The sequence below is a fragment of the Lissotriton vulgaris genome, chromosome 10 (genome assembly GCF_964263255.1).
Source record: "Lissotriton vulgaris chromosome 10, aLisVul1.2, whole genome shotgun sequence".
In the NCBI taxonomy this organism is placed as follows: domain Eukaryota; kingdom Metazoa; phylum Chordata; class Amphibia; order Caudata; family Salamandridae; genus Lissotriton; species Lissotriton vulgaris.
Window position 1 is genome coordinate 965,678,105 of NC_141698.1, and position 25,513 is coordinate 965,703,617.

The 25,513-nt window shown below is 40.3% G+C and overlaps 1 protein-coding gene across 2 annotated transcripts in view; it reads right to left on the reverse strand.

Annotated features, from left to right (window-relative positions):
* AGMO (alkylglycerol monooxygenase) overlaps nt 1–25,513 on the reverse strand; it is a 737,946-nt gene that overhangs the window by 375,767 nt on the left and 336,666 nt on the right. For both annotated transcript variants that reach the window (XM_086941966.1, XM_086941965.1), the window contains exon 5: nt 14,757–14,860. In XM_086941966.1, the coding sequence (XP_086798092.1) occupies nt 14,757–14,860 (104 nt within the window). The remainder of the gene's footprint in view (nt 1–14,756; nt 14,861–25,513) is intronic.

Here is a 25,513-nt window from a genome sequence, read left to right on the forward strand (position 1 = left end):
TTCGCAAATGCCAAAATTCTCAGAATTTCGGCGTTTGCGAAAGCAAATTTGCTAAATGGTATGTATTAAGGAAAATCTGGTGCAAAATAAGAAATCGCAAAATTTGTGATTCCTTATTTTGCAATTGCATTTAAGGAATCGCAAATGTTGTGATTCCTTAAATGTAATGTATGAAGCAAAAAAATTAGCAAATTGTCCTTAAGGAATCGCAAATTACCACCAACTTCAAGTTGGTGTTAAGTTGCGAATTCCTTGAAAAATGCAAATTTTTGCATTTTTCAAAGTGCCATGTGATGCACATACATGCCCCTAGGGCATGTATGTGCGCCACATGTGCACCCATGCTTATTTCAGGGGTGCAACAGGGTGTCCTTTGGACACCCCTGCACCCTTGAAATTATTCTCAATTTGCAATTCTCAAAATTGCAAATCGCAAATTGAGAATTACTTCCCATTCATTCCTATGGGCCTCCTGTCCTATAGAAATGAATGGGAAAGTATTCCTTAATTGTGATTTGCAATTAGCTAATCGCAATCAAGGAATACTAAGAATTCGCAAAAAAATGGCAAATTTGTACATACATCGCAATTTGCGATTCTGAAATAGCGATTTTTAAAAAATCGCTATTTCAGAATCGCAAATCAGGTTGATAACACATATGGCCCTTTGTCCCTTTCTATCTCTGAGTGGATTGCACTGCGCTAATCCTAAGCTTAAATACTTTGATAGAAAAGCAGACATTTGAGGTGAGCAGATTTAGAGTGTTGCTGGCAGTAGCCGCACATGGAGGGAGTTCCGTAGGGTGGTGAGGCGGGATGGGGAGGGGCAGCGTGTGGGGTAGTAAACACCGGATGCTTATGGATGAACGGAGGTAAGTACACAATTAAATAAATAAAACTAATGTTGTTGCGCGTGCTGCAACGCAAAATGCGATGCAGCGCGTGCACCCTGCCCCTTCCCCGCCCCACCTCACAGCCACACGGAGCTCTCTTCATGGGCCGCTACTGGTCGCTGGTGTTGAGAGTACTCTATGCAGGAGCTGAATTCCACTTAAACTTGAGAACTACCCAGAGTTCTATTTTGCATATATATACACATATATATATATATATTCACATAAAAACCATAGGTTTCACACCAGTAATAGTTCGCTGGAAATTTTACTGACATAAAACCATTGAAATTCCCATGTTATAGTTAGTTGGACTCACTATAACTTGCGCGTGCAATGCACTGCTGATGTCGTCACATATTACATCACTCATGACATGGTCAGTGACATCACTCATGACATCACTGATGATACCATTCTTGTGACTTAGTGACAGATCTCCTTTCACTGTAATTTTACCCATTTCAGTTACAACAACCAATTCAGTAATTCCACCATCTATATACACATCCACTCATTCACCAACAGTTCTCTGTAGTCACTCTCATACATATACTCACCCATCATATGAAGTGATACACCTATACATCCTGTTACACACCGACAGTCATCCAAAAGTTACTCACACACATACTCACACATGCAAATAAACTATTGATCATCCATTTATTTGCATGTAGAGCAATACACACACTACCACCTTACTTCTAATGAAAATTACAAATATGTATTCTCTTAAACAATCACTTTCCGAAACACATACTTATTTAAACAGGAACTCTTACAATCTCTTACTCTCACATATACTCACTGATATGCATCAATATTCACATATTCTATATTAAAACATATGTAGTTACTGTTAAAAACACTAGTGAGACAGTCATTTACTCACTAACATACACTTATCCACACTATTCAACCATGCAGTCCTGCACATATGCAGTCTTTAAAATACATACAAAAAAAGAGTCAGTGTAGTTAGTAATTCCCACACTAAAAAAGCAGTCACTCATACTGATACTAAAAAAACATCTAATAACCAATACACACACACATGTAGTTACTCACCAACCCATGCAGCCACTTATACACAAAGTGAAACACTGATACATATTTTTAATTTTTAAACATTACTCCCTAATATATGTATTCACTAAAATACACTTTATAAGCCAGTTAACCAATCATTTTTTTTTTAAAAAAAACATCCTTTAAGACACTTTTTTAAAAATGTTTTGTTCCATCGACCTTTCCAAATACATATGTAAAACATATTTATTTTTCATAAAGTCACACATTCACTGGATGGTGTCATCAGTGATGTCATGAGTGATGTCACTGACCATGTCATGAGTGATGTAATATGTGACGTCATCGGCAGTGCATTGCACGCGCAAGTTATAGTGAGTCCAACTAACTATAACGTGGGAATTTCAATGGTTTTATGTCAGTAAAATTTCCAGCTAACTATAACTGGTGTGAAACCTATGGTTTTTTGTGTGAATTTAATAGGTTTTTTAATGCAAATTCCTAACTATAACTGGTGTGAAACCTATGGTTTTTTCAGTGAATTTCATAGGTTTTTTAAATGCTAATTCCTAACTATAACTGGTGTTAAACCTATGGTTTTTCCGTGAATTTCAAAGGTGTTTTAAATGCTAATTCCTAACTATAAATCTCAGTTTATAAGTAAGACTGTTAGCGCACTAGTTGTTCTCTGGGACATTCTGTTATTGAGCTATACTTTTTTTGGCTGTTTTTTTGGCTACATTTTTTTTTGTTTTTTGTCTCTGGTGGCCATCTTTGGGCTACATTGGGCTACATTGGGCTACATTGGACTACATTGGGCTACATTTTGGCTCTAATATATATATAGCCCAATGTAGCCCAATATATATTTTTCAAAGTTCATTTTCGTAAAAACGACGTGAGCATATATCTTGAGACATAGCAAAGACACATCGGGCTACCAGTCCCTACAATTTTGCCTTTTTTTAAAAAAAAATATATAAATATATTATTATTATTATTATTTTTTTTTGCCTTGGTGCACTCCCGGAGCGCGCCCCGGGGTGCGCCCCAGAAAGCGTAATTAATTGAAGCGCCCCGGGGAGCGCACCGGGGAGCGTCCCGTAAGCGCCGTTATCGTTTTCTTAAACATGATAGTGACGTATCGCGTAGCCGCGTCTGCGTGAAACGTACGGCGTAAGCGCACCCGGAAGTACTCGTGCGAATACGATCGGGCAATGTAAACTTCCGACGCGCTTACGCGACGTGACCCGGGGCGCTCCCCCGGGCACGCCCCGGGGCGCGTAGCGTAAGCGTGTCGGGTCATGTGACCTGAAAATAACACTTTACATTGGTTCATAACAGTTTTAGTTTCATAATGATGAAGCCCCTGGTCATGTGACCTGAAAATAACACTTTTCATTGGATCTAACTTTTTTTTTTTTCCTTCTGATGAAAGACCCCACCTTTTTCCTTTCTTCTGACTTTTTCCTTTGACTGAGGAAGACCTGCTTGTACCTCTCTGTACAATTTTCATCTTCATAATGGCTTCAGTAGCAGCAGCAGCTGGTGCATCTGCACCACCACCACCACCACAACAACCAAAAGGACCACCACAAGTGTTCATTGGTGGTCAGGAAGAGGAGGAAGAGGAGGAGGAGGAGGAGGAGGAAGAAAGGACGAGAACATTTCTCCAAGAACACAATACCCCATACCAGCCTAGACCACACATTATTTGGGAGTTGTTTTTCTCTTCCACAGGGGAAGAAAAAGGTAAATGCAGCCAAGGTGACTTGCCTAATCTGTGGCATGGAACTTTCCAGAGGGAACCCTCTTAAAAAATATTCCGTTGGAAATCACACAATGATCCGTCACATGCAGCGCAAGCATCCTATAAACTATTCTGCTGCAGAAATGAAGGAACTGGCCAGTAACCCTTCCCCATCAACAAGAACCAGCTCAAAAAGAAAGCAACCCACTCCCTCAACACCAGAAGAAAATGAAACGATGCGTTGCGTTCAGCCACGATTTGCAGATTTCAGAATCACATGCAAATATTGTGGGAAGACCATCTCCTACGGAGAACAGAGCTTAAAGCTCATCGTCCTTGCTGGGGACAACCACAAATGCCGCAATCGACCCTAATTATTTCTTTTCTTTTTTTTCGCTCCAGTTGAGCCATTTCCAATTCCCTATTTTTTCGTTTCTCCCCATGAAAAATACAAAAAAATATAAATGTTCATAAAACATAACAAAATATAAAACAACAAAAAGAAGAAAAAAACAGTTATTTTCAGAACTACCTCCAATTTCTAATAAGAGGCTACTTCTTTTTAAAAACTGTCATTCTTTTTTCCCCATAGTAAGCTTTCCGGTACGCTCCCCGGTGCGCGTACCAGGCGCTGCCCCCGCGCAAATCAAAAAAAAAATAATAATCTTTTGCCCCGCCGGGCCCTTTTTTGGCACAAACATCAAACCTAGGGGGTCAGGGGGGTCTATCCCTGCCCCCTTATTGTCATTTCCCCCTTTGTTTTAGCCACCTCTTGTGTCTCGATTTTACCGAGACACAAGATGGCGGCCGCTCCGGACTGTTTCGAATGTTTACAGACACCCGAGAGCCAATCAGCTTTCCATGCGCAAGTCGCTTAGCACGCCCGCTGCACTCCCCGGGGCGCGTACCGGGGCGCTGCCATAGATATATATATTTTTTTGAACCTAAATTACTCAAAATCCACTGGAGCACATATCTTGAGACATAGCAAAGGCACATCGGGCTACCAGTCCCTACAATTTTGCCAAATTTGGTCAAAATCCATTCAGCCGTTCGGGCTAAAAGTGACATCGACCGCCCTATGGAAATTAACATTGGGAAAACGTGTTTTGGGACCCCCCTTTTATCTCGGCCCCCGCTTGACGAATCCCCCCCAAACTTTCAGGGAAGGGCCGGAACGCCGCGAGGCCATTTTGAGGAAATTGTCAGTCAGATTCGACAACCGGCGCCAAAGTTATTCCAAATAGAATTTTGAGATTTAACATTGAAAAAAATCCTAACTATAACTACCTACTGGCGACCGCCAGTAGGTAATATACACATATATATATATATATATATATATATATATATATATATATATATATATATATATATATATATATGAGAACACTGGATCCCTTCACTCCAGCTCTGCGCATGCGGACACTGCCTCCACGCCAACCACAGGAAGGAAGAGACGAACCACCGATCTGGCAGGCAAATAGTATTTTATTTCTTGCAGTTCATTCAGCCATATATCAGCGACGCGTTTCGGGCACGGATGCCCTTGCTCACGCTGCTATGCAAAGAATAAAGCAATCACAAGCCGTTTTTAAATGCATGTCACCTGTGTAGGTTACCACCCCCTGGTGGTAACTTCCTATACCACGTGATAAACATAAGTGTAGAAAGACTATCGCTGCTTAGGGATTATTACTCTTTAAGCACACTTTAAACTTTAAACAAATATCAGGTTAAATCCATGATAAATATATAAACAGTGTTAGCGAATTGCACGAAATGACTGGTTAAATCCACAGATATACAGAATAATTCGTTATTGGATTAGCATACATAGCGTGTAATATGAAAAAGACTGTTATAAATATTGGGAATGGAAATCCAATAAGTGCAAACAGGCATCAGGACCATATTATAAGTGTGCAAAATATAGCAAAGTAGTTTTTAGCAGCAAATAGACCATAATAAAGTGCATATGTGACAATAAAGTGCAAAAATAGTGATTGCGACGGAAGATGGACAACGTCTTAAGGAAGTATATGTTAAGCCTCAAATACCACCAGGACAACGGAAGCCTAAGCAATAGATATAACTGTATTTAGAGCCCTGAATTAAAAAAAGGTCATAAATATATAAAGGCAATCGATGTCACAAAAGTTAAAAGAAGTATCAAAAGTGTAGAAAAAGTGTTAAAATGGTGTTAAAAAGCTGGTATCAAAATTTCTTATAAATATAACAATATCTACAATCAATTAGGACAGAGCAAATAACCAATGTGCAACAAGCAATTATATAAAGTGCTATACACAGTGCAAGACTCAACACACCAATATCAAGAAAAATAAGGAAAAATAGAATTGCATGAATGAGACATGGTGGGGAAATACACTCAAAATGCAGGGTACATAAATAGGAAACCTAACTTATGTATCAATAGTTAATATATATATATATATATATATATATATATATATATATATATATATATATATATATATATATATATATATATATATATATATATATATATATATATATATATATATATATATATATATATATATATATATATATATATATATATCTAGCCTCAAAAGCTGTCGGAGTACATACTGGCACCCAGCTGCTCGCAGCTACAAACTGCATCGAGGGATCGATAGCCTCCGGGAGCTGCCAGAGGACCTGGACGAGTGCTGGGGAGAAACGAGGTATTTCATCTCGAAGGGAATTTCAGCCCGCATTGACTGCCCTGACCCGGCATTCTACCCTTGGTACACTGGTGCAGGGCTCATGAGGGGACACAGGACAGCGGCCGTCGAACTTTTCTCCCGCCAAGGCCAATGCCGCTTATCATCCTACCTGCCATCAGCGGGACCTACAGTCAGCCCCACTCCCCCACACCATCGACCCAGTGGAGCAGGAACAGTGCCCTCTGGGAGTTGAAGTCCAGGACTTTAACGGACTCCAACGTGATGTGCAGATTGCATTAGGGGGAGGAGCGTAAGGCGCTGAACTTATACAGGTGCAGGAAGGAACATTTGGAAACGTCATTTGCTGCAATGCTGGGCGCTGAGGAAGGCTAAAACTAGCCGAAATGCATTCGCCGCCATTGTTGGGGAGGAAAATAAACGTGCTTGCTGACCTGTTAATCCCCTTGGCTCTCCGCGTTCTTCTTTGGAGGGATGTTTTGGGAAATATATATATATATATATATATATATATATATATATATATATATATATATATATATCGAACAAGTGCAACCTCCCAGGCTCCGACCACAGCGACCCAGGAAATCACGCGGATCCAATAATTCTTTAAAGCACAGATTATAAGCTGAACCAAGCAATCTGACGCGTTTCGGGCATCCGCCCTTGCTCACAGACAATCAGAGTTGGAAATGCTTACGTTTTAAATACTAACTGCTAAACAGTGAAAAAGTGCATTTTTTTCTTTTTTTCGTCATACACCTCGTGGTAATAGAAAGCGAGGACAAACTACTTGCAATGCATGGTGTAGTCTGTCTTCCAAACATTTTGAAATAACAACCGTCGGAAATAAAGTTCATTAACTGGTTTAAATCCACATTTTCAATTGACAATATTGAAAACCTATGATAAAAAAGTTAAAAATGTAAGAAAAACTTTTAAGCAGCTTAAAATGCATATACCAAAAAATTGTATATAAAATATACAAGGCCCTCGCCTGCATTAAATATTAATAGTGCAAAAATGCGCAATAATGTGCAAAGTGCATCGAATAAAAAGTTGTTAATGTTGTAATAGATGCAATAAGAAAATCAGCAGTAATACTATTGATTTTGTGCAAAATAAGCTTGAATGTAAACATTGTAATGTTGCATCTATATCTGTCAAAGTGCAAAACAGCGCAATATGTAAACATACGACTGTAGCAGCATAGTTATAAGGCCAGGGCTATTTGGTATAAAAATCAAGGGGATATCATTGTCATTAATCAGACTGTTGAGAAAGCATATTAATCAGGAAATACAGAAAAAGCATATTGTCTATGTCCTCAAATAATAAGTGTACCCAAAAATTGATACAAATACATCCATAGTGAATCACCGTGAAACCATATGTACAAATGATACGTGCAAAAACCCAACAAGGAGACATAATATTAATCACGTGGGGGAGGGCGTCAGCCAAACAAACCCTATTACCCAAAGTAATACAGAATGAAGTGGACAAAGCAAGGCTTGATTTACAAGAACACATGTAGATCCTCCTCCGTGTTATTCAGGCCATTGGGAGATCTACTGTCTAGCTCAAGAATGAAATGAGATTCCATTCTTCTCAGCATCCTGACCCTATCTCCGCCCCTTCTGGGCTTTTCAATTGCAGAGATAACAAAATAAGATAGGCAATCCAGATTATTATTGTGTATTGCCTTGAAGTGCCTAGCTACAGGATAGGCTGGGTCGTTGTTAACGATGGCACGTAGATGCTGGAGGATCCTAACGTGTACAGGTTGTCGTGTGCTGCCGACATACCTAAGCGCACATGTGCAAGTTAAAACATAAATGGCAAATTTAGTTTTACAGTTGTATTGACCCCTGATCTGAATTGGGTCTGGACTGAACGGCGTGTAGTATTGCCTAGTACTTTTGCCAAATTTACAAGCCCTGCATGAGGTGCAGCGTATAAAACCTGATCTTGTTTTCATCCATTCCTGCTTTTTTCTAAGTTCAGGAAATTCATGGCAAATGTGAGACCTGAGTGAGGGACCTTTCCTAAAGGTGACAATAGGAGCTTCTGCAAGTTGTGGTTTTAGTACAGGGTCTGTAGTAAGGACTGGCCATCTTTTAGACAAAATGGATTTTATTTGCCTGGCCTGTCTGCTATATGGCGTTAGGAACCTGGGGTTCGTGGTGCTGTCATCCGAAGTACAAGATGTATCGGCAGTGCTATTGGTCTCAAGCAAAGAAGCACGAGATCTACTCTTGGCATTTTCCATTGCTGTTCTAAGCACTGATTCACGGTAACCCCTAGCACGGAACCTGGCCAATGCTTCATTGGTGCAAGATTCCAAGTCAGAGTCTGTACTGCAGATTCTCTTAATTCACCCAGAGGAATATTATCTACCACATGGCGCGGATGTGCACTGCTAGCGTGCAAGATACTGTTGCCAGCAGTACTTTTCCGATGTAGCTTGGTTGTAAGATGGCCATTGCGGATAAGGATTTTAAAATCCAAAAATTCAGCCTCACAATCACTGATGGAACTAGTGAATTTCAGGTTTTCATTGTTAGTATTGATAGAATCAATGAACAGTTGTGCGCTGTTCCTGTCACCTTGCCATAACAAAAAAACGTCATCAATATAACGAAGCCAAAGCAAAACATGATCAGAAAAGACTTGGGCGTGTTGCCGCTTGAGGACCTGCTCCTCCCACCAACCCACGTGCAAGCACGCGTAGCTGGGAGAGAAACAAGCCCCCATCGCGACCCCACGCTTTTGCAGATACAAATCACTCCCAAAAAGAAAGAAATTATTATTAAGACACCATAATATAAGCTCAATCAATACTTTGTTATGTTGGTAACAATTCATGGGCCTTTTTCCGAGGAAAAAATCAAGTGCTTTTAGGCCCGACATGTGTTCTATGCTCGTGTAGAGCGATTCAATGTCCAAAGTAATCATGAGCATTCCATCATTCCACTGGGTATTCTGAATTTTAGCCAGAAAATCGCCTGTGTCTCTTACATATGTTGGTAAATCCTGGACCAGACCTTGCAGGAAATAATCAATGTATTCCGTGACGTGTTCAGCCACTCCTGCAATGGCCGAAATGATCGGTCGGCCAGGTACTGGTCTAGATAATTTGTGTATTTTAGGGAGTAAATAAAGTTTGGGCAAAACAGGAAACTCAACATGGAGGAACTCAAATTCTTGTGATGAAATCATGCCTTCCCTTTTATACTTAAAAAGTAGTTTTTTAAGTGATTCTCTGGAAGATTCAAAGTGTCTCATGTTGGTAATGGAATAGCAAGTACCATCACTAAGCTGTCGCTTTGCTTCCTTGATGTAGTCCTCCTGGGGCCAGATGACCACATTGCCCCCCTTGTCGGCCCCTTGTCGGGATCCCACCCACAACAATCACGTGATTGACCTTGTTCCTGTCACCATGATAGAAATTCTGGGACTTGTAGTTCATGTTTATACATTTCCCCACAATTTATTCACAATAAGTTCAAGGAAGACTTAGAGAAACAAATGGACAAACATGAAGAAACAGTGAGACAAAGAAAACACAATACATTTGTGAGGGATGCCAATGATTATTTAGAAGGAAGAAATTTCACGTTTGCCCGGAAATTTGATCCATTCAAAAAACATTTGGGAACAACAACAACCTCTTCAACCAGTGTATCATCACTTACGTCTGATGAACTAACAGAAGAAGATCCAACAATGGATGATTCCATGAGGATTTTTTTAGGGGATATGCGCCTCATTCTCCAACAACGCCAATGGGAACAGGATCAGGGGGCGCAAAGACAACAACGAGGACGCGGAAGAGGAAGAGCAAAACCGTGGCAACAAAGGCAAAAAAATCAACAACAAGAAGAGGTTGGAGACGGAAACATTTCACACGAAAAGATTGGTACCGAAACGAGAGGTATGAAACAGAGACGGGGCAAATGAATGAAGAATTACAAGTGATACATTTATCCAAACGAGATATAACACCATCGGAAATATCTTTACTAAAAAGAGGCATACATTTTTGTCCCACACAGAGAATGGATATGGCACAAACTAGAATTGATTTCTACTTGTACATACGTAAAATCAAACTGGCTAGACACTTCATGGAAAGAAAAAATAAACCTAAAATTGAAAAAACACCCTTGAATCTAACATCTGAACTATGTGCAAAAGATGCGGAAGGCTATCTAGCCATGATAAACATGGAAGTCGAGGAAGACCAAGAAATACTATTGGAAACAGTGATACCCCAGCTGGGGGCTGGTACAAGCCAGAAAAAATCTAAATCAAAGTTCTACCCGCAATTAACACCGGGCAACAAAATTGATATATTTCAAGAAGCGGTAATACAAGAGCTATACAAAATTACCAAAACTAACTGCAAAGAAAATTTATCCTCCCAAGAACGAGAAGCTTTATCCTCTTTGATCAATGACCAAGGGATGGAAATCAAAATAGCAGATAAAGGGGGAAACGTGGTGTTATGGGACAGAGAACTATACACCACAGAAGCAATGAATCAATTGATGAACCCCCTCTACTATGAAAATCTACAGAGTAACCCTTTGGACAGAATCAAAAATTAATGAATTGGGAAAGAAAAAATCTGATTGACTATGAGGAGAAGAAATATCTCAGTGTTGACTTCCCACGCAGAGCAACTATGTATTTTTTACCAAAATACACAAGGACCCCACGAAACCACCAGGGAGGCCAATTGTGTCGGCGAAGGGATCACTTTTGGAACCGATGGCCAATTCCATAGACTATTTTCTAAAATCATATGTGGAAAAATTGAGATCGTACATCAAAGACACTACGGATTTCCTGTGTATGTTAACAAATTTGAAGTGGCAGGATCAGTACCGTTTAATATCAATGGATGTGATTGCCTTATATACTAACATCGACAATGATCTAGGTATGCAGGCTTGTCAATACTACTTAAAGGAACGTAAAATACACTTTAAAGACCACAATGACTTGATAATGGAAATGATTTCTTTAGTATTGACTAACAATATTTTTCTTTTTGGTGAAAAACTATACCGCCAAAAAAATGGAGCTGCCATGGCCTTTGCCTTTAGCCTCAGTTACGCCTGCATTGCGATGGGCTGGTGGGAGGAGGAGGTGGCATGGAGCAAGGAAAATTCTAACTTCACTCAACACATTGTCACCTGGAAACGATTTATAGATGATTTATTTATTGTATGGAAAGGGAGCGAAGGAGAATTCCAGCAATACTTCAACATCTTAAACAACAGCACTCCAGGCTTAAAATTCACGTTTGTGAAAAGCAAAGACAGAATAACTTTTTTAGACACAGAAGTGTACGTGAAGGATAATCGGGTAGAAACAACCCTACACCGAAAGGTCACAGCAACAAATGCCACCTTGGAAGCTACCAGCTTCCACCAACCTGCCTTAATCGAAAGCATCCCATACGGGGAGTTTCTCCGTATAAAACGCATCTGCAGTGAAAAGGAAGAATGGGAGAAACAGAGTGCAGCACGTATCAAGCGTTTTCAGAAAAGAAAATATGGAAAAAAATTGATTGATAAATGCTGGGAGAGAGCTAACCAAAAACAAAGGCACGAATGTTTGAAACCCAAAGAGGAACAACAAAATTTAGATGAACCAATCAGATTAATCCTGGATTACAGTTAGGAATCGAAAAAGATAACACAAATACTGAGAAAAAATTGGAAGATTCTACAACAAGACCCAATAATAGGACAACAAATGGGGCAACATCCAGTGATAACATACAGGCGAGCAAAAAATCTAAAAGATCAACTTGTACATAGCCATTTTATTACTAACAAGAAAAAGACCGCGTGGTTACAAACAACAGGATTTACGAAATGTTATAACTGCAAAGTATGTGAAATTGCTAAACCAACCAAAGAGATAATAATGGCTAACAAAAAAGTGTGGAAAATAAAGGAACTAATAACATGCAAGAGTCAATATACCATCTATATGATAGAGTGCCCCTGCCAACTCCGATATATCGGAAACACAATATGCAAATTAAAAAAACGCATACTGGAGCATGTACGAGCCACAGTGAATAAAGACAGAGGAAACACAGTGGCCAAGCATATGGAGACACACCATAATGCCAACTGGAAATTACTCAAATTCATGGGATTAGAAACAATGTCTTTGTCAGAAAGAGGCGGCCACCGTGAAAAATTGTTGAGACAAAAAGAGTCGCGCCAAATTTTGAACTATCGGACCATGACTCCTTTTGGACTGAATCAGTCAGAAGAACTGTACATACACATATAAACATTGAAATACAAGATGAACTTCTCAGAACACTCCTTAAATACTTATCCCACAACCCACACAATCAAATTTAATGAAACATGGTACAAGACCCATGAATAGGAGGTGAAACATACATGTAGGCCCACTGGAGGGCGGTAAGGATATGAAATGTATGTGGACATTGTTACAAGCTACCACAATGACATTGATATTGAAGTTTTTTATTTGGGGAGGTGAAACACAAAGTAAAATGAACTGTAATCACTCCAAATATCATTATTGTGCATGAAATGAATGTCAATAACCTAAAAACTTATTGTGAATAAATTGTGGGGAAATGTATAAACATGAATTACAAGTCCCAGAATTCCTATCATGGTGACAGGAACAAGGTCAGTCACGTGATTGTTGTGGGTGGGATCCCCTTTTTTTAAAATATGATCAGCAAACAGTGGTTAGCAACCGTGAACAAGGTAGAAGGAGCTACCGAAACGCGTTGGTTTTTGCTGTGTAAAGATGCTGCAATGGATTTAAGAATAAATTAAATCAGTCTACCAAACTACGAGTGACTGGAGTGGCGGCTTTGTTGGTTTCCTTGGAAATCGTTGTTGGAATAGGAATCGGTTTGTGCTCTACCGCAGTAAGCCACGCACCCACTGAGTAGCGCCGAATACGGGAAACCCGGGAGCCAACTCGTTGCAAATATATATATATATATATGTATATATATATATATATATATATATATATATATATATGTATATATATATATATATATATATATATATATATATATATATATATATATATATATACATATACATATATATTATATATATATACAATTATATAGCAAAACATTTATACTTACCAGTAAAATACATATATTTTCGTGGTAAGGCCATTTATGTTAAAGGCATACTCGTAGTGAAAAAAGTTGTTAAAATACTTTTGTTGTAAAGACTGCATCATTCTTCTGGTGTCGCGGTAAAGGCATTTGTTGCAAATGCCATCATGTTTCTGTCATACATCAGTCTGTAAGTCTTACTCCCCGAAGTAGTGCATCATTGATTCTGGACCATTGTAGTGATCCTGGAGGTGCTCTGCTAGCCCAGGTGTGGTTCAAAGAGAACTGACCCAGCGCGATTTGCAGCACCGCATCGGAACCACTGCAGCCTTTTGGAACTGCTGTTGCACGATGCCTTCTCAATGTAGGATCTCACATCATAGCACAACAACTCCTCAGAACACCCGCTGCGTGATGCATCCTTGATGTAAGATCATGCATCAAAGCCCCACAGCTCCCTGGAACTGCCACTGCATGACGCATCCTCAATGCAGGACCTCGCTTCGCAGCCAAAGGCTCATCAGAACCACTGTTGCGTGAAGCATCCTTCACACATTAGCTGGCAACGCTGCGCAACCCAGATGTAATGTACCCTGTTCAACCAGCCAAACTTTGGCCTTGTATTCGGCCCGCACTCCAAAACAGACGGCCTGAACTTGTGACTTTGTCCCAGTCCAGCGCAACCATATAGCAACAGCTGGCGCTTTGTACTTCTAGGCATTATATTCACTTAAATATTTGAAATTGTACATCTTCAGTTCTACTGATTAGATTTACGTTGTTTTGGTAGCAAATAATTTATTAAATTTTACTCAATTTTTCTAAATTGGTGTGGAATTTTAATTGAGCTACGCTGTCACTTTTTTACTGTTTAAGTGTTGCATAAATACTTTACACATAGCCTCCAAATTAAGCCTAACAGCGTTTGTGCAAAGCGAACAGCGGGTTAAGCACAGGTTAATTTTGGGTTGCTTGTGACTTCACCCTGACAGGAATTGTGGTTGCTGCTCGAGTATGGTTTCACCCCCCTCAACCAAGTTATTTGGTGTAACCAGTAAGCCAATTTCCTAAAGCGTACTTTTGACATTTTTATACAGCAAGTAAATACAGTATTCCTTTTTTGAGATAACAAAGACACACCAAACAAATTAGATCTAGTGTTTGAATTGTGCAGTCGTGTTCATATTTCAGTAAATGAGCTTCAGTGATCCTGTACTTACAAAAGATGTGTATTTCTGCAGGAAGGACTGCCTCAGTGCGGTTGTTAAGTTGTAATCTTCAGCACTATGGTGGGCCTGGTGTCCAGCCCACATAAAATTAACTTCTGCAAAACAATTAAAAGAAAAGAAAGACAACAAATTAATATATATACCTTTACGTGTATAAAAACATGACCTGTAGTTAATATAGTTACTTTTGGACCATGAGAGAAAAGAAAGAAATACTTCACTTAAAGAAGTAATAATGCCGACAGTAAACAAAGTTTGCACAGTCTACTTAAATATAAGCTGAGAAGACCATGCATTGGCAAAGCCAATAGGATGTGGTTAATGCAGGAAGGCATGGAATCAAAGACACTAATCAATGCTGTTTAAGTACATTAAAGTCAGACTGACTGGATTTGAAATATTTGTGGGAATGGTGGTGGCAGCAGTGTTGGTGGAGTTTTACTGCTTAGAGACAGTAAAAGAAAACAAGTACCTAGGGGACTTACTAGATGAAAAGGGTCTGGCCAAACAACAGCTTAGAGCCAGCACAAACAAAAGTAATATCCTCATTGCTGCTTTCATCACCCTGTGCAAGAAACTGAAGGGCCCAACTCTCGATCCTCTCCTGAAAGCCGTGAAAGTAAAACTCTTGGCGAACATAATAATAATGATTCCACAATTGATAAGCCCAAACCTGTCACCCCTAAGGGTATCCAAGTGCTGGGGGGCAGTTAGTTAGAATAAGTGAGCTATTGCCCAGAGTCACATGATGTTTGTTTCTGTCTGATTTGCCAGTTTAAAGTGGTTTCAGTCTTTCATTATCATACAAAGGGTGATGATTTTAACACCCCTTTAGATCGCACTACCCTGCACTTCCTTCACCCTCTGACCACTGCTGGTACACATCAACAAAACCAACATCTGCATGAGGTAGCTAAGCTATGGGTGATTTAGGTGCACTGGGAGATATTTGTATTCAAGGGCCAGGCCCTGCTTATCCAGGTACTGACCAGTGAACTAAAAAGGGGACGCTTCTACCTCATTTAAATCATTACTATCAGCAAAGGTTCCAAATTTCTCTACAACCACTTCCAGGGCGCTTTTTTATCAAATGCTGGCTCTGCACATTACCATCGTAATCCCTGGCACTGAAGGGAACTACTTTGTGTGTGTGTGTGTGTGTGTGTGTGGGGGTGGGTGGGGGTGGTTGGGTGTGTGTCTGTGCTCCTTGTGAAATAGCGTTAATCAACAAAACAATTGCCAATACTGATAATCTTTCAATCAATCATTCATCTTAAGGATCACACACTCTAATTACTATGATCCTTTACATTTATACAGACCATATTTTTCAATTTTCAAATATTTTGTAAAACACTATTTTCAACAAAACTCATCAATAACACACTTCATCGAAATCAATGACCTTACAATACACAGAGACAAACTCACTTCCAAATCATGCAACACTGAACAAATCAGAATTACAATAAACAATACAATAACAACAAAAAAACAATCAATTCTTTGTTTTTCTCTTTGGTTCTGTACAGATAAAGATTAAGATTAAACAATACAGAAATTATAATTGTCAACCTTGTAGAGTACCATCCCCAAAAAATGTTTTGACGTTTTTCTGACATGGGCATGCCACCAAACCGTTACCCTACTGAGCTCCAAAGAGATTTTGTCATTTTCTAATTATGAGTCTATATGGTTTAATTAAACCTGAGCTACAGTGGTATACGTTGCACAGAACACTTGTTTGGCTCAGGAAAAAGTGTTGACTCATTTTGAACCGGTCCTTGTGAAATAGCAGCATGCCATAACTCATAGTGAATTCAGCTAATGGCTGAAGTGGGGTGGCTACTTGCCCCTTGATGAATGCCCCAGTCAGTTGGATAAAAATGTGAATGACACACCCACAGACAAATGGATGAAGTGTGGCAGAAAATCCGGGTAAGTCACTACACGACACACATCATTTTAGTAAAATAAAATGGTCTTGGAAAACACAGGCCTAAAAAAGCCAATCGTTATGCCATTGGCTGCCATCCTCTTGCCTTTGATAAAGAAAGAAAGAAACAAATAAGGAAGAAAGGGAGGCAAGAAAGCAGGAAAGAAAAAAGGAAGGAAGTAAAAAAGGTAAAAAAGAAGGAAAGAAAGAAGGCTAGATGGAAAGTAGGAAAACATGAATGAATGAAAGTAAAAAGTAAGGCAAGAGAGAGAGAAAGAAAGAAAGAAAGAAAGAAAGAAAGAAAGAAAGAAAGAAAGAAAGAAAGAAAGAAAGAAAGAAAGAAACGAAGGAAGGAAAGCAAAAAAGAAGTAAAGAGGTAAAGAGGTAAAGAGACAAGGGTAAGAAAGCAACATTGAAGTATACAAGGAAACAATAAATGAAAGAAAAAGAATGCAAGCAGGAAAGAAGTTATTAAAGAAGAAAAATGAAAGCAAGGGAGAAAAAAACAAGAAATGAAAAAATAAGGAAAGCAAGAAAAGGAAAGAAGAATGTAAGAAAAAAGGAAAGAACAAAAGAAATAATGAAAGAAAGAAAGAAAAAGGAAAGAAATACGTGATGAAAGACAAAATGATACAGTAACACAAAATCCTCCGTAAAATTTCAGAATAGCTTGGAAAGTGATTGTGGTCCTAAATATTTATGACCGAAGTATTAACGATATTCATGTCCAAAATGAGTGTCTTTGATAACAAGATAACCACGGTATTATGATTTACCAAGGCTTGAGCCACATGAGATATTGCACAGACTGCCAGGTTTTCATTTAATAATATATTATTACGTTTTCTGGGGCCAAGACTAAGCAGAAAGAGCTGTTAACAAAGAAATATATAAGAAAGCTGAAGAACAAGCATTTGAGTCGTTATTGTTATGTTACTTATTGTAACATAATGAATTACATGGCAAGGGAGGCCAGAATAAACCTCAGAAGTAGTAATTCACTTTCCATTTCAAAGAGGTGTCCAAGATGCATTGAAAATATATTACATGCAAAGAATCTTCTATGCTCAATTTTCCAACCAGTTACCTCACTCGCATGGGCTGTGGCTGAGTTTATGTTATGTCTTCTAACAACACATCAACAGATTAGAATTAGAGTTTCATTGCACACTCTTCCAAAGAACTCTGTAACCATATACAAACTACATTTGATTACACGTTAAAGTACACATCGAACACCCAATGTGCATACAGCTCAAAGATTTAGAAGCAACAATATTATCCTAGTGTTTCCCTACTGATAAATGTGCTGTACATGTTAGTTTGCAAGTCTCACATTGGGACTCCAAAATAAAAATTGAAAGCTGTGCACATTTGTTAAGCATGTGTTCAATTTACCTATAACACTTCCCTTTCCTTAAAGAGTTTTTGGAGGAATATGGGGGGTATTTTCAAAGTCCTTTGGTGTATACGTGGTTGTGAATGTTCTATTTGTCTAAACAAAATATTAAATCTAACATCTAGCATAACAATTTAACACAGGGACCACAGGATATTATCAGAGTCATAAGAATGCAAGGGATGTTTTTAGCTCCACTATTTCCTTTAGATTGGGGAACAGGCACACAGTTCTGTGCCCCTGCAAGGAGCCAGATGCAAATTGGAATTTGTCTTTATCTAAGAAAAAATATCAAACATTGTTTGAATCCTTTGCGGGATACAGAATCTCAATCTCAAAGTTCTGTGCTCCAGGAGCAGTTCCATTCTATTTGGAATTGTTCTTAGGCTAGAAAACATCCAAACAGTCTCTGGCTCCTTGTTGGGAAGCACAATTGTGTATCTGTGCCCCAGCAAAGACTCAGACACTGTTTGGATTTCTTCTGCATGTCTAAAGAAATCTAAACAGTTTCTGGTTCTTTTCTAGGGGACAGAGACATTGCAAAATGAAGGAGCAGTGTTAAACTGAATCAGGAAGTAGAGTTTGGAAGGAGTGGGTTTAGAACACTTCTAGACCAACTCCTTGCTAACCGCAACACCTGGTTAATTTCTTCTGTTGGTGGGGTGGGAGCAGTAGTGGGAAGGAATAGTGGTAGGATCTCAGCTGCCCCTCCTGCCCTCTCTCCTACCACCCACCCTCCATAAAAAAAACAAGAATTTGCAATGTAATAGGTCTCACATTTGTTGGAGTTGTAGCTATTGGCTTTGTAAACAGCAATGTTTTTTACTTATTTTTTTGTTTGCAGTATGGTGATTATTTAAAGAAAAAAAGTGCACAATATATTACGTTATAAGCTTTTATAGCAACTGTACAGTAAAGACATGGCTATGTTAACATAAAAGGGTTTGAATGGATGCATATAAATACAAAAGAGGATCTTAAAATGTAGGATGGAATGTATAGTAGGTGACAGGGACTACCTATTATACATAAAAAACATACAGGTGGCTGAAGGCTCTTCTTTAAGATTCCGGGGCAAAATATATTCATACAAATAATATTTACAGAGTTTTTATTTGCCTTAACTAATCCACTACCATTTCCGTAATTAATGGAACACTACAAAGAGTGATTTTGCAGTTTTAACACACCTGAGTCACAGGACCGTGAGTGATAATGGATGGTATTGGATATAGCCCCACCGTAAACTGAAGATCTGCTTTGAGCAGTTTTAAACATCACACACTTTGAACCTGATCCCAAAAGAGGTCTTCTCAAGGGTACTGGTATAAATATTAAAAAAACATAAAAACTTCAAGGATGCTTGAAGTGTCAGATACTGCTACACCTCCCTGTGATTTGACAGACCACTGAGACCCAATGGTCATAACAGTACGTATAGGCATTTATATAGCGCACTACTTACCCGGAGGGTCCCAAGGCGCTTCGACCGCTGCGAAACCCTTCCTGGCTTCCCTGAGAGATGGTCCCTTAATGGGTATCTCCAGGGTGAGACCAGGCATCCCCGGCGGTCTGGTGGGGCCGTTAATGAAGATGAGGCAAGCTAATGCCCAGAGTTGCCGAGTGTGATCGCTGATCAGAGAGGGCACCGAGGCGAGAGAATTATCGAGTCCGCTGACCCTGGTCCAGAAACCTGCCGCGCCGGGAATCGAACCCTGCTCCCGGGCCGTCCTCTGCTCTTGGGTCTGCCGCCTCTAACCAGTGAGCCACACTACTTCATATTTATATCTGGAGACAATGCTTGTATTGTAGACAAGAGCACAACAGCAACATAATGAATAATGAAAAAATAAAAGAAAGCGCTATGACGCAGCCAGCATTGAAAGGGAAGAGCGTTTTTGTGTAATTTTACAGACTGTGCTGCTATGCATCTTGAAGTGCATTGTTTTAAAACAGCAGGGGGGGCATGGGCCTGGCAAACAGCATGAATGAGGAGGGGGGGGACACAAAATGTGCAGCAGGAGGAGGACAGTGAGTTGGGTTTAGAGAAAGCCGGGAGTAGCATGATAAAAAGATCGGATGGCCGGAGTTGGAGGGCAATGGTGTTTTAAAAGGGATGGATTGAAAGTGCATGTCCTATAATAATGGCTTCAACAAGCTAGCTTACAACTACACCTATACATACTTACAAACAATGTAGATCATGAGAATTGTGTCCTGAAAAGCAGCCTTCTTACGGTCAGGGAAGGTGTTTTGAATTCTATTGCTGTATTTGCACAATGGTTAAATTATGGCTAATTACAAAAGGAATGTCGATTAGGTCAAATCTAGTCCCTGCCCATATGCGTACTGCATTGTAAAGTCACAGCATTCCACACCAGCAAGATCGTCTTGTTTGACCCAGACTAAAATTAGCTGTAGTGAAGGGTGTGCACTCACCAGGACTGCGTCTGTTTATACAACCCCGCATTGAGCGGAGGCTACTTGGGTGGGGGCTTTGAAGTTGAATGACACCAAAAATCACAGTTACGTGTGTGACGGAGGGGGCAGCGCTGAAGGGGGGTTTGCATGATGCAGCATCTGAGGGCATCACTGAAGGGGGAGTTTGCGAGATGAGGTCATATTATGCCCTCAGCTGTAATGGCAGAAGAAAGGGGGCCTCACTGCGGGAGGTATCGGAGGTCCGATGGTTATTTTGAGCTAGGCGCCCCTGCAGCCGCACTTAGGGTCTCCGCCCCCATGAGGGTGGGAGTATGCGGGTGGCCCTCATTTTGTAGGTGTCCATGTGCAAAGAGGCGGCAGCTCAGATAGGTAGACGAGATACGGTTGTGAGGTGCCCCCAGCCGCGATGGGCTTCCGTGAATGAGGGTGGGAGTATGCGGGTGGGTCTAATCATTGCAGGGGAGGCACCTCATTTATGTATGAGGGCGGCCCTAATATTTGCGGGGGAGGGTCCTTAATCATGGTGTGCTGAGCTTAGCAGACAAGCCTTCTGATGTGGGGAAACATGTGCTAAGAGGGTGGGGATAGGGCTCATGGTGAAGCAGAAGGGGGAAGCAAAACATGCAGGGAAATCAACAATAAAAACAAGCAGCAGTGACGGAAAACAATTGTTAAAGAATGCATGTGTAATAAAACTGTGCATAGGCAGTGCTCTGAGACTTAAATGGAAGTGACGTATGGGCTGCCTGAATGAGTTAGGAGGCAGGAAAGAAGACCGATGCGGGAGTGAACCTATGGTAAGTAGCAGGAATAAAGTCCTATTATCAATTACATCAGGTCTTTTTATACAGTGCCTGCGCACCGACTAGGCTCATCCTATAAAGTAGATTGGGCTTATGGGATTGATAGGTAGGAGCTGGAGGTAGTAAGAGCTGTCCTTACCCCTCCAATACCCACAGCTTGATCATTGAAAAGACCTAGGAGGAGCTAGAGAATATCTCTATGATCTATCCAATATGTGCGTGTGACATTATTAGTGATGTCACATGCATATTATTAAGGCAAATCAAAAGTGAACATGGGACTGCCTCACTAAGGCGTTTGCTGGTGCCCTGAAGTGATCGACACTGGCAAACTCCATATCCAAAGCACCAGGAGGACTTTGTCCTCTTTGGGAGACTAAAAATATTAACAGCACTTCATAAGGGTATTCGCTAACACCTTGTCAAGGCAAATACATATGTGGATAGGCAATTGTGATTTACTCCTGCCCTTCATGTTTGTACTTCCTTCATGTTTGCAACACCTATATATCCACGTCCTATTTATAATGTATTTTCTATGAATAACTGTCTTACTCCAGGCATTGGACTGATCATGTCCTTCTAGAAGTAAAACATTTTTGCTTGTGGGGCAAAGCTTTGCATAATAGTGCATTTTACAACTTTGCCTGCTTGAGACAAAACTCCGTACTCAATTACTTAAATGGCAGGAACTGCTGATTTTTTGATTTACAGAAAAACTCTCCTTGTTGGACAGTTGAAAATGTTTTCCCTCTTGTCGATTTTTGTGGCCAATCTGAATCTCAGCCATAATCGCCAAACAAGCAAATCCTAACCACAGCAAGCTGGAACATGTTTGCAGATATATTTTTCTGCAATTTTAAGTTTTGCTAAGCCTTTCTAGCCACAACTGCAAACATATACAGATATACTGATACTGTCCCTGTCATTTTACCTTTCACAGAGTTTTACTATGAGCAATGATTTAGGGCAGGGAAAGAGAACTAAAGGCACTACAATAAATAGGGATACAAAAGGTGAGGCATTTACTAGGTGTGGTTAGGTCCTCTAATTCCATGTTTTTCACTTGAAAATAAGCGTTCCATGTAGAATCTGCACTTATAGCATTGAATTATGCATGTTTTGGCTTATCGTCCATGCTTCCCTCCCCAATAAATGTCAGAAGGTCTGGCCTTTTACAATGTGTCATGAGAAAAGTGGAAGGGTGTGATGATTTTGCTGTTTGTACAGGTACTGGTATTTACCGCACAGCTTTGAATCATAGCATAAACCTTTCATGTATGCCATGGTGTATCAGCCTCTAGGTGGCTGAGCCCCAGTCACCACACCAAATGAAGCGCTTCTTGCTGTTAGGGTGGCGTTTTTCTTCTGAATTTGTGTTCTATGGCAAGAACAATGTTAGTAAAACAATGTGCACTGTCCCTCGTGCCATGGTGCAACTAAGAACTATTAATTATTTTTAGTTTCCACAGATAAACCCACTCAAAAAGGTCCTGAAAATTTCGTGCTCGGAACCGCCATGCCATGATTAATGGCCAGAGGCACCAAAATAAATATTTTGACATCAGTAGGCCTGACTTAAATAGGATGGCAATTACAAACCATGTCAGCTGACAGCCCCGTTGCAGTAGAGCATTGTTCCAATGGCATGGATGGTTGTTGATCTGGAATCAGAAGCACAGGGAACTGAATGAGACGGGGAAACAGATCTGGCACAATGGGACATCCACCAATGTTTGACAAATGTCCCATTATTCACCAGTTCTGCATGACATCATGGGTCCTTATTAAGAGTGCCTAGGTAATCCAAAAAAGGCTGGTGAGGGGGTTTACCAGTCATATCACAACTACAATTTTTCTGGGAAAATTATCGGTCTGGTGTTTCTCACCCAGATATTTCACAAGCTGGAGGAAGGCAATGTCTGGTAATGGTAATGACAGACAAAGGTAGATGAAGTACCGGGGCAAACCGGAAAGGATTTACATGGAAAGCAAAAATCCCGCCTGGCTGTGCCCAAAAAATTGAAAACTAGAAAATCTGTCACCCACCTCTTAAATTACATGTAACACCTGTACTACATCTGGAAATTTTGTAAAAGGTTGGGCCAATCAAGTTTTCTGAACTTTATCTATGTAAGACCAATGCCTGACCATTACATAATTATACTTGCAAACCACATTAAAGTAACATTTGTGATTATCATTTTGATGTGAAGCATGAAAGCCTAATGATATCTATTGTGTACTGAAAAGATTATAGCACTTGGGGGTTATTTCTTGTAATTAAACTAACGAATTTCTGATTCTTTATAGAGACTTTTAAAAATGCTGATGAAAGAGAATGCACTTTTTTCAAAAAGAACTAGAACAGAATATGTAAGGGGTCAGACCAAACATCAATAAAAGTATGTATATTTTTTAAGAAGCCTAAATGGACAACCTAAGTAAAAATGTGTTACCACTTGAGATGGGACATGTATATGGCTGTAGTCAAAACATTGATTGCAAAGAGCAGTATATTTTATCTTTATACAGAAGTCAAGTCTTCTTCAATACTGATATATATTTTACTCCCATTCTTTTTTTTATTCAGAAGGGAAAGTATATTTGTATTAACATTTTTACTGCTTCTTAAAGGTCTTTCCTTTCAACAGTAGTTAGAGGAGCGTAATAAGGAATCTCAAATTGTGATGATAAAAGCCATAACTCTTTGGTTGTTCTTAAAGCATTAATTTCCTTCATAAATAGTGTGTAACCTAATAACCCACTCAATGAGGTACAGCACTATACATATGTCCCGTAACTCCACCATTTCCATCCAAATGAAAGTTTAAATGCATGATCATCACATATTGCTTTCAGTTTAAGTTATTAAAGGAGAGGCCTGCATTCTTTTACAATACATTGACAGCCACGTATATACTAGCCAAACGGGGTTGGACAGGTGTCTTATGCCATTGGTTGTTCCCCTGGAGACCTGGGGGCACATTAGGTTGGCGGGGCTTTGTTCGCCCGCCATCCCAACGCAAAAAGGGACCGTCCACCATTAGGGCGGGGTCCCGTGGGGGACATTAGGATGTGCCCGCCGCATCCAGCATTCCTGTCATTGTGGCGGGTGGTGCAGTCGGCACCGCCCGCCACAATGCCAGGAAGGCATGCTGTTCACTTCAATGCACAACATGGCAGGCACCGCGCTGTGCCTGCCATGCTGCGCATGGAACTGCTGGAGGTACCCCCCATGTGCACCCCCTACCCCCAGAATCCCTGGGGGCCCGCTACGGGCCCCCAATGTTAAAACACGCCCGCCCTCATCGTAATATGGATGGCGGTGTCTACCAGACACTGCCGCCATATGAACTGTTTTTCCGCCCGGTAGGCAATCGGGCAGATTGCCTACCGGCGAAAAACCGGTGGGTGGTCTTCCGGTCCGGCGGGGTCCCCCCCGGCATGGTAATGTGGCAGGGGAAATTAAAGGCGGCCAGTGCTTTTTGGCAGGCAGATCGCCACCGCCATATTGGCGGTGGCGATCCGCCCGTTATAATAATGGGCGCCTAGGTGTCATATTTCAATGGCAGGGGCTCATTCCTGGTGCCTTTGTAACTTTCCCAAGGTCCCAGAGGGTAATTGCAGCAGGCATCATGAGGCTGCAAGAGAGATAGGGGAGGGAACGCAGGGAGAATTTGATCATAGAAAGCGGAGGGAGAGAGAGAGAGAGAGAGAGAGAGAGGAGAAGAGAGAGAGAGAGAGAGAGAATGGATTGATGTCAAGAGAGTGTGAAGGTGATTTTAGAATGTTATCAGGGCTACTTCGGTTCCTCAGTCCAACCAAGGAAGGAAATAACATTTTCTTTTATGGTGCCATGCTAGAAATATTATATGTAAATGAAAGCTATAAATGTCTCAGAAAATGTTAATTCCATTTGTAAACATCTTTATTAGTAGGTTGGGTAAGCTCTACTTTCCATCCCATTTCAAACTCGTGTGAACGCAAGCAACAGTATTTTAAATTATCAATTAAATTCCCTTACAGGTTTAAAATGTAAGACAAAAAACACAGGTCTGTGTATCCTACTTCTGAATGACTGCAGATAGAACTCCAGAAGCTCACATCTTCATGTCAGCACTCTCTTTGTAATATATTGGTGGTTGTGCTCTCCTAGCTACCCCTA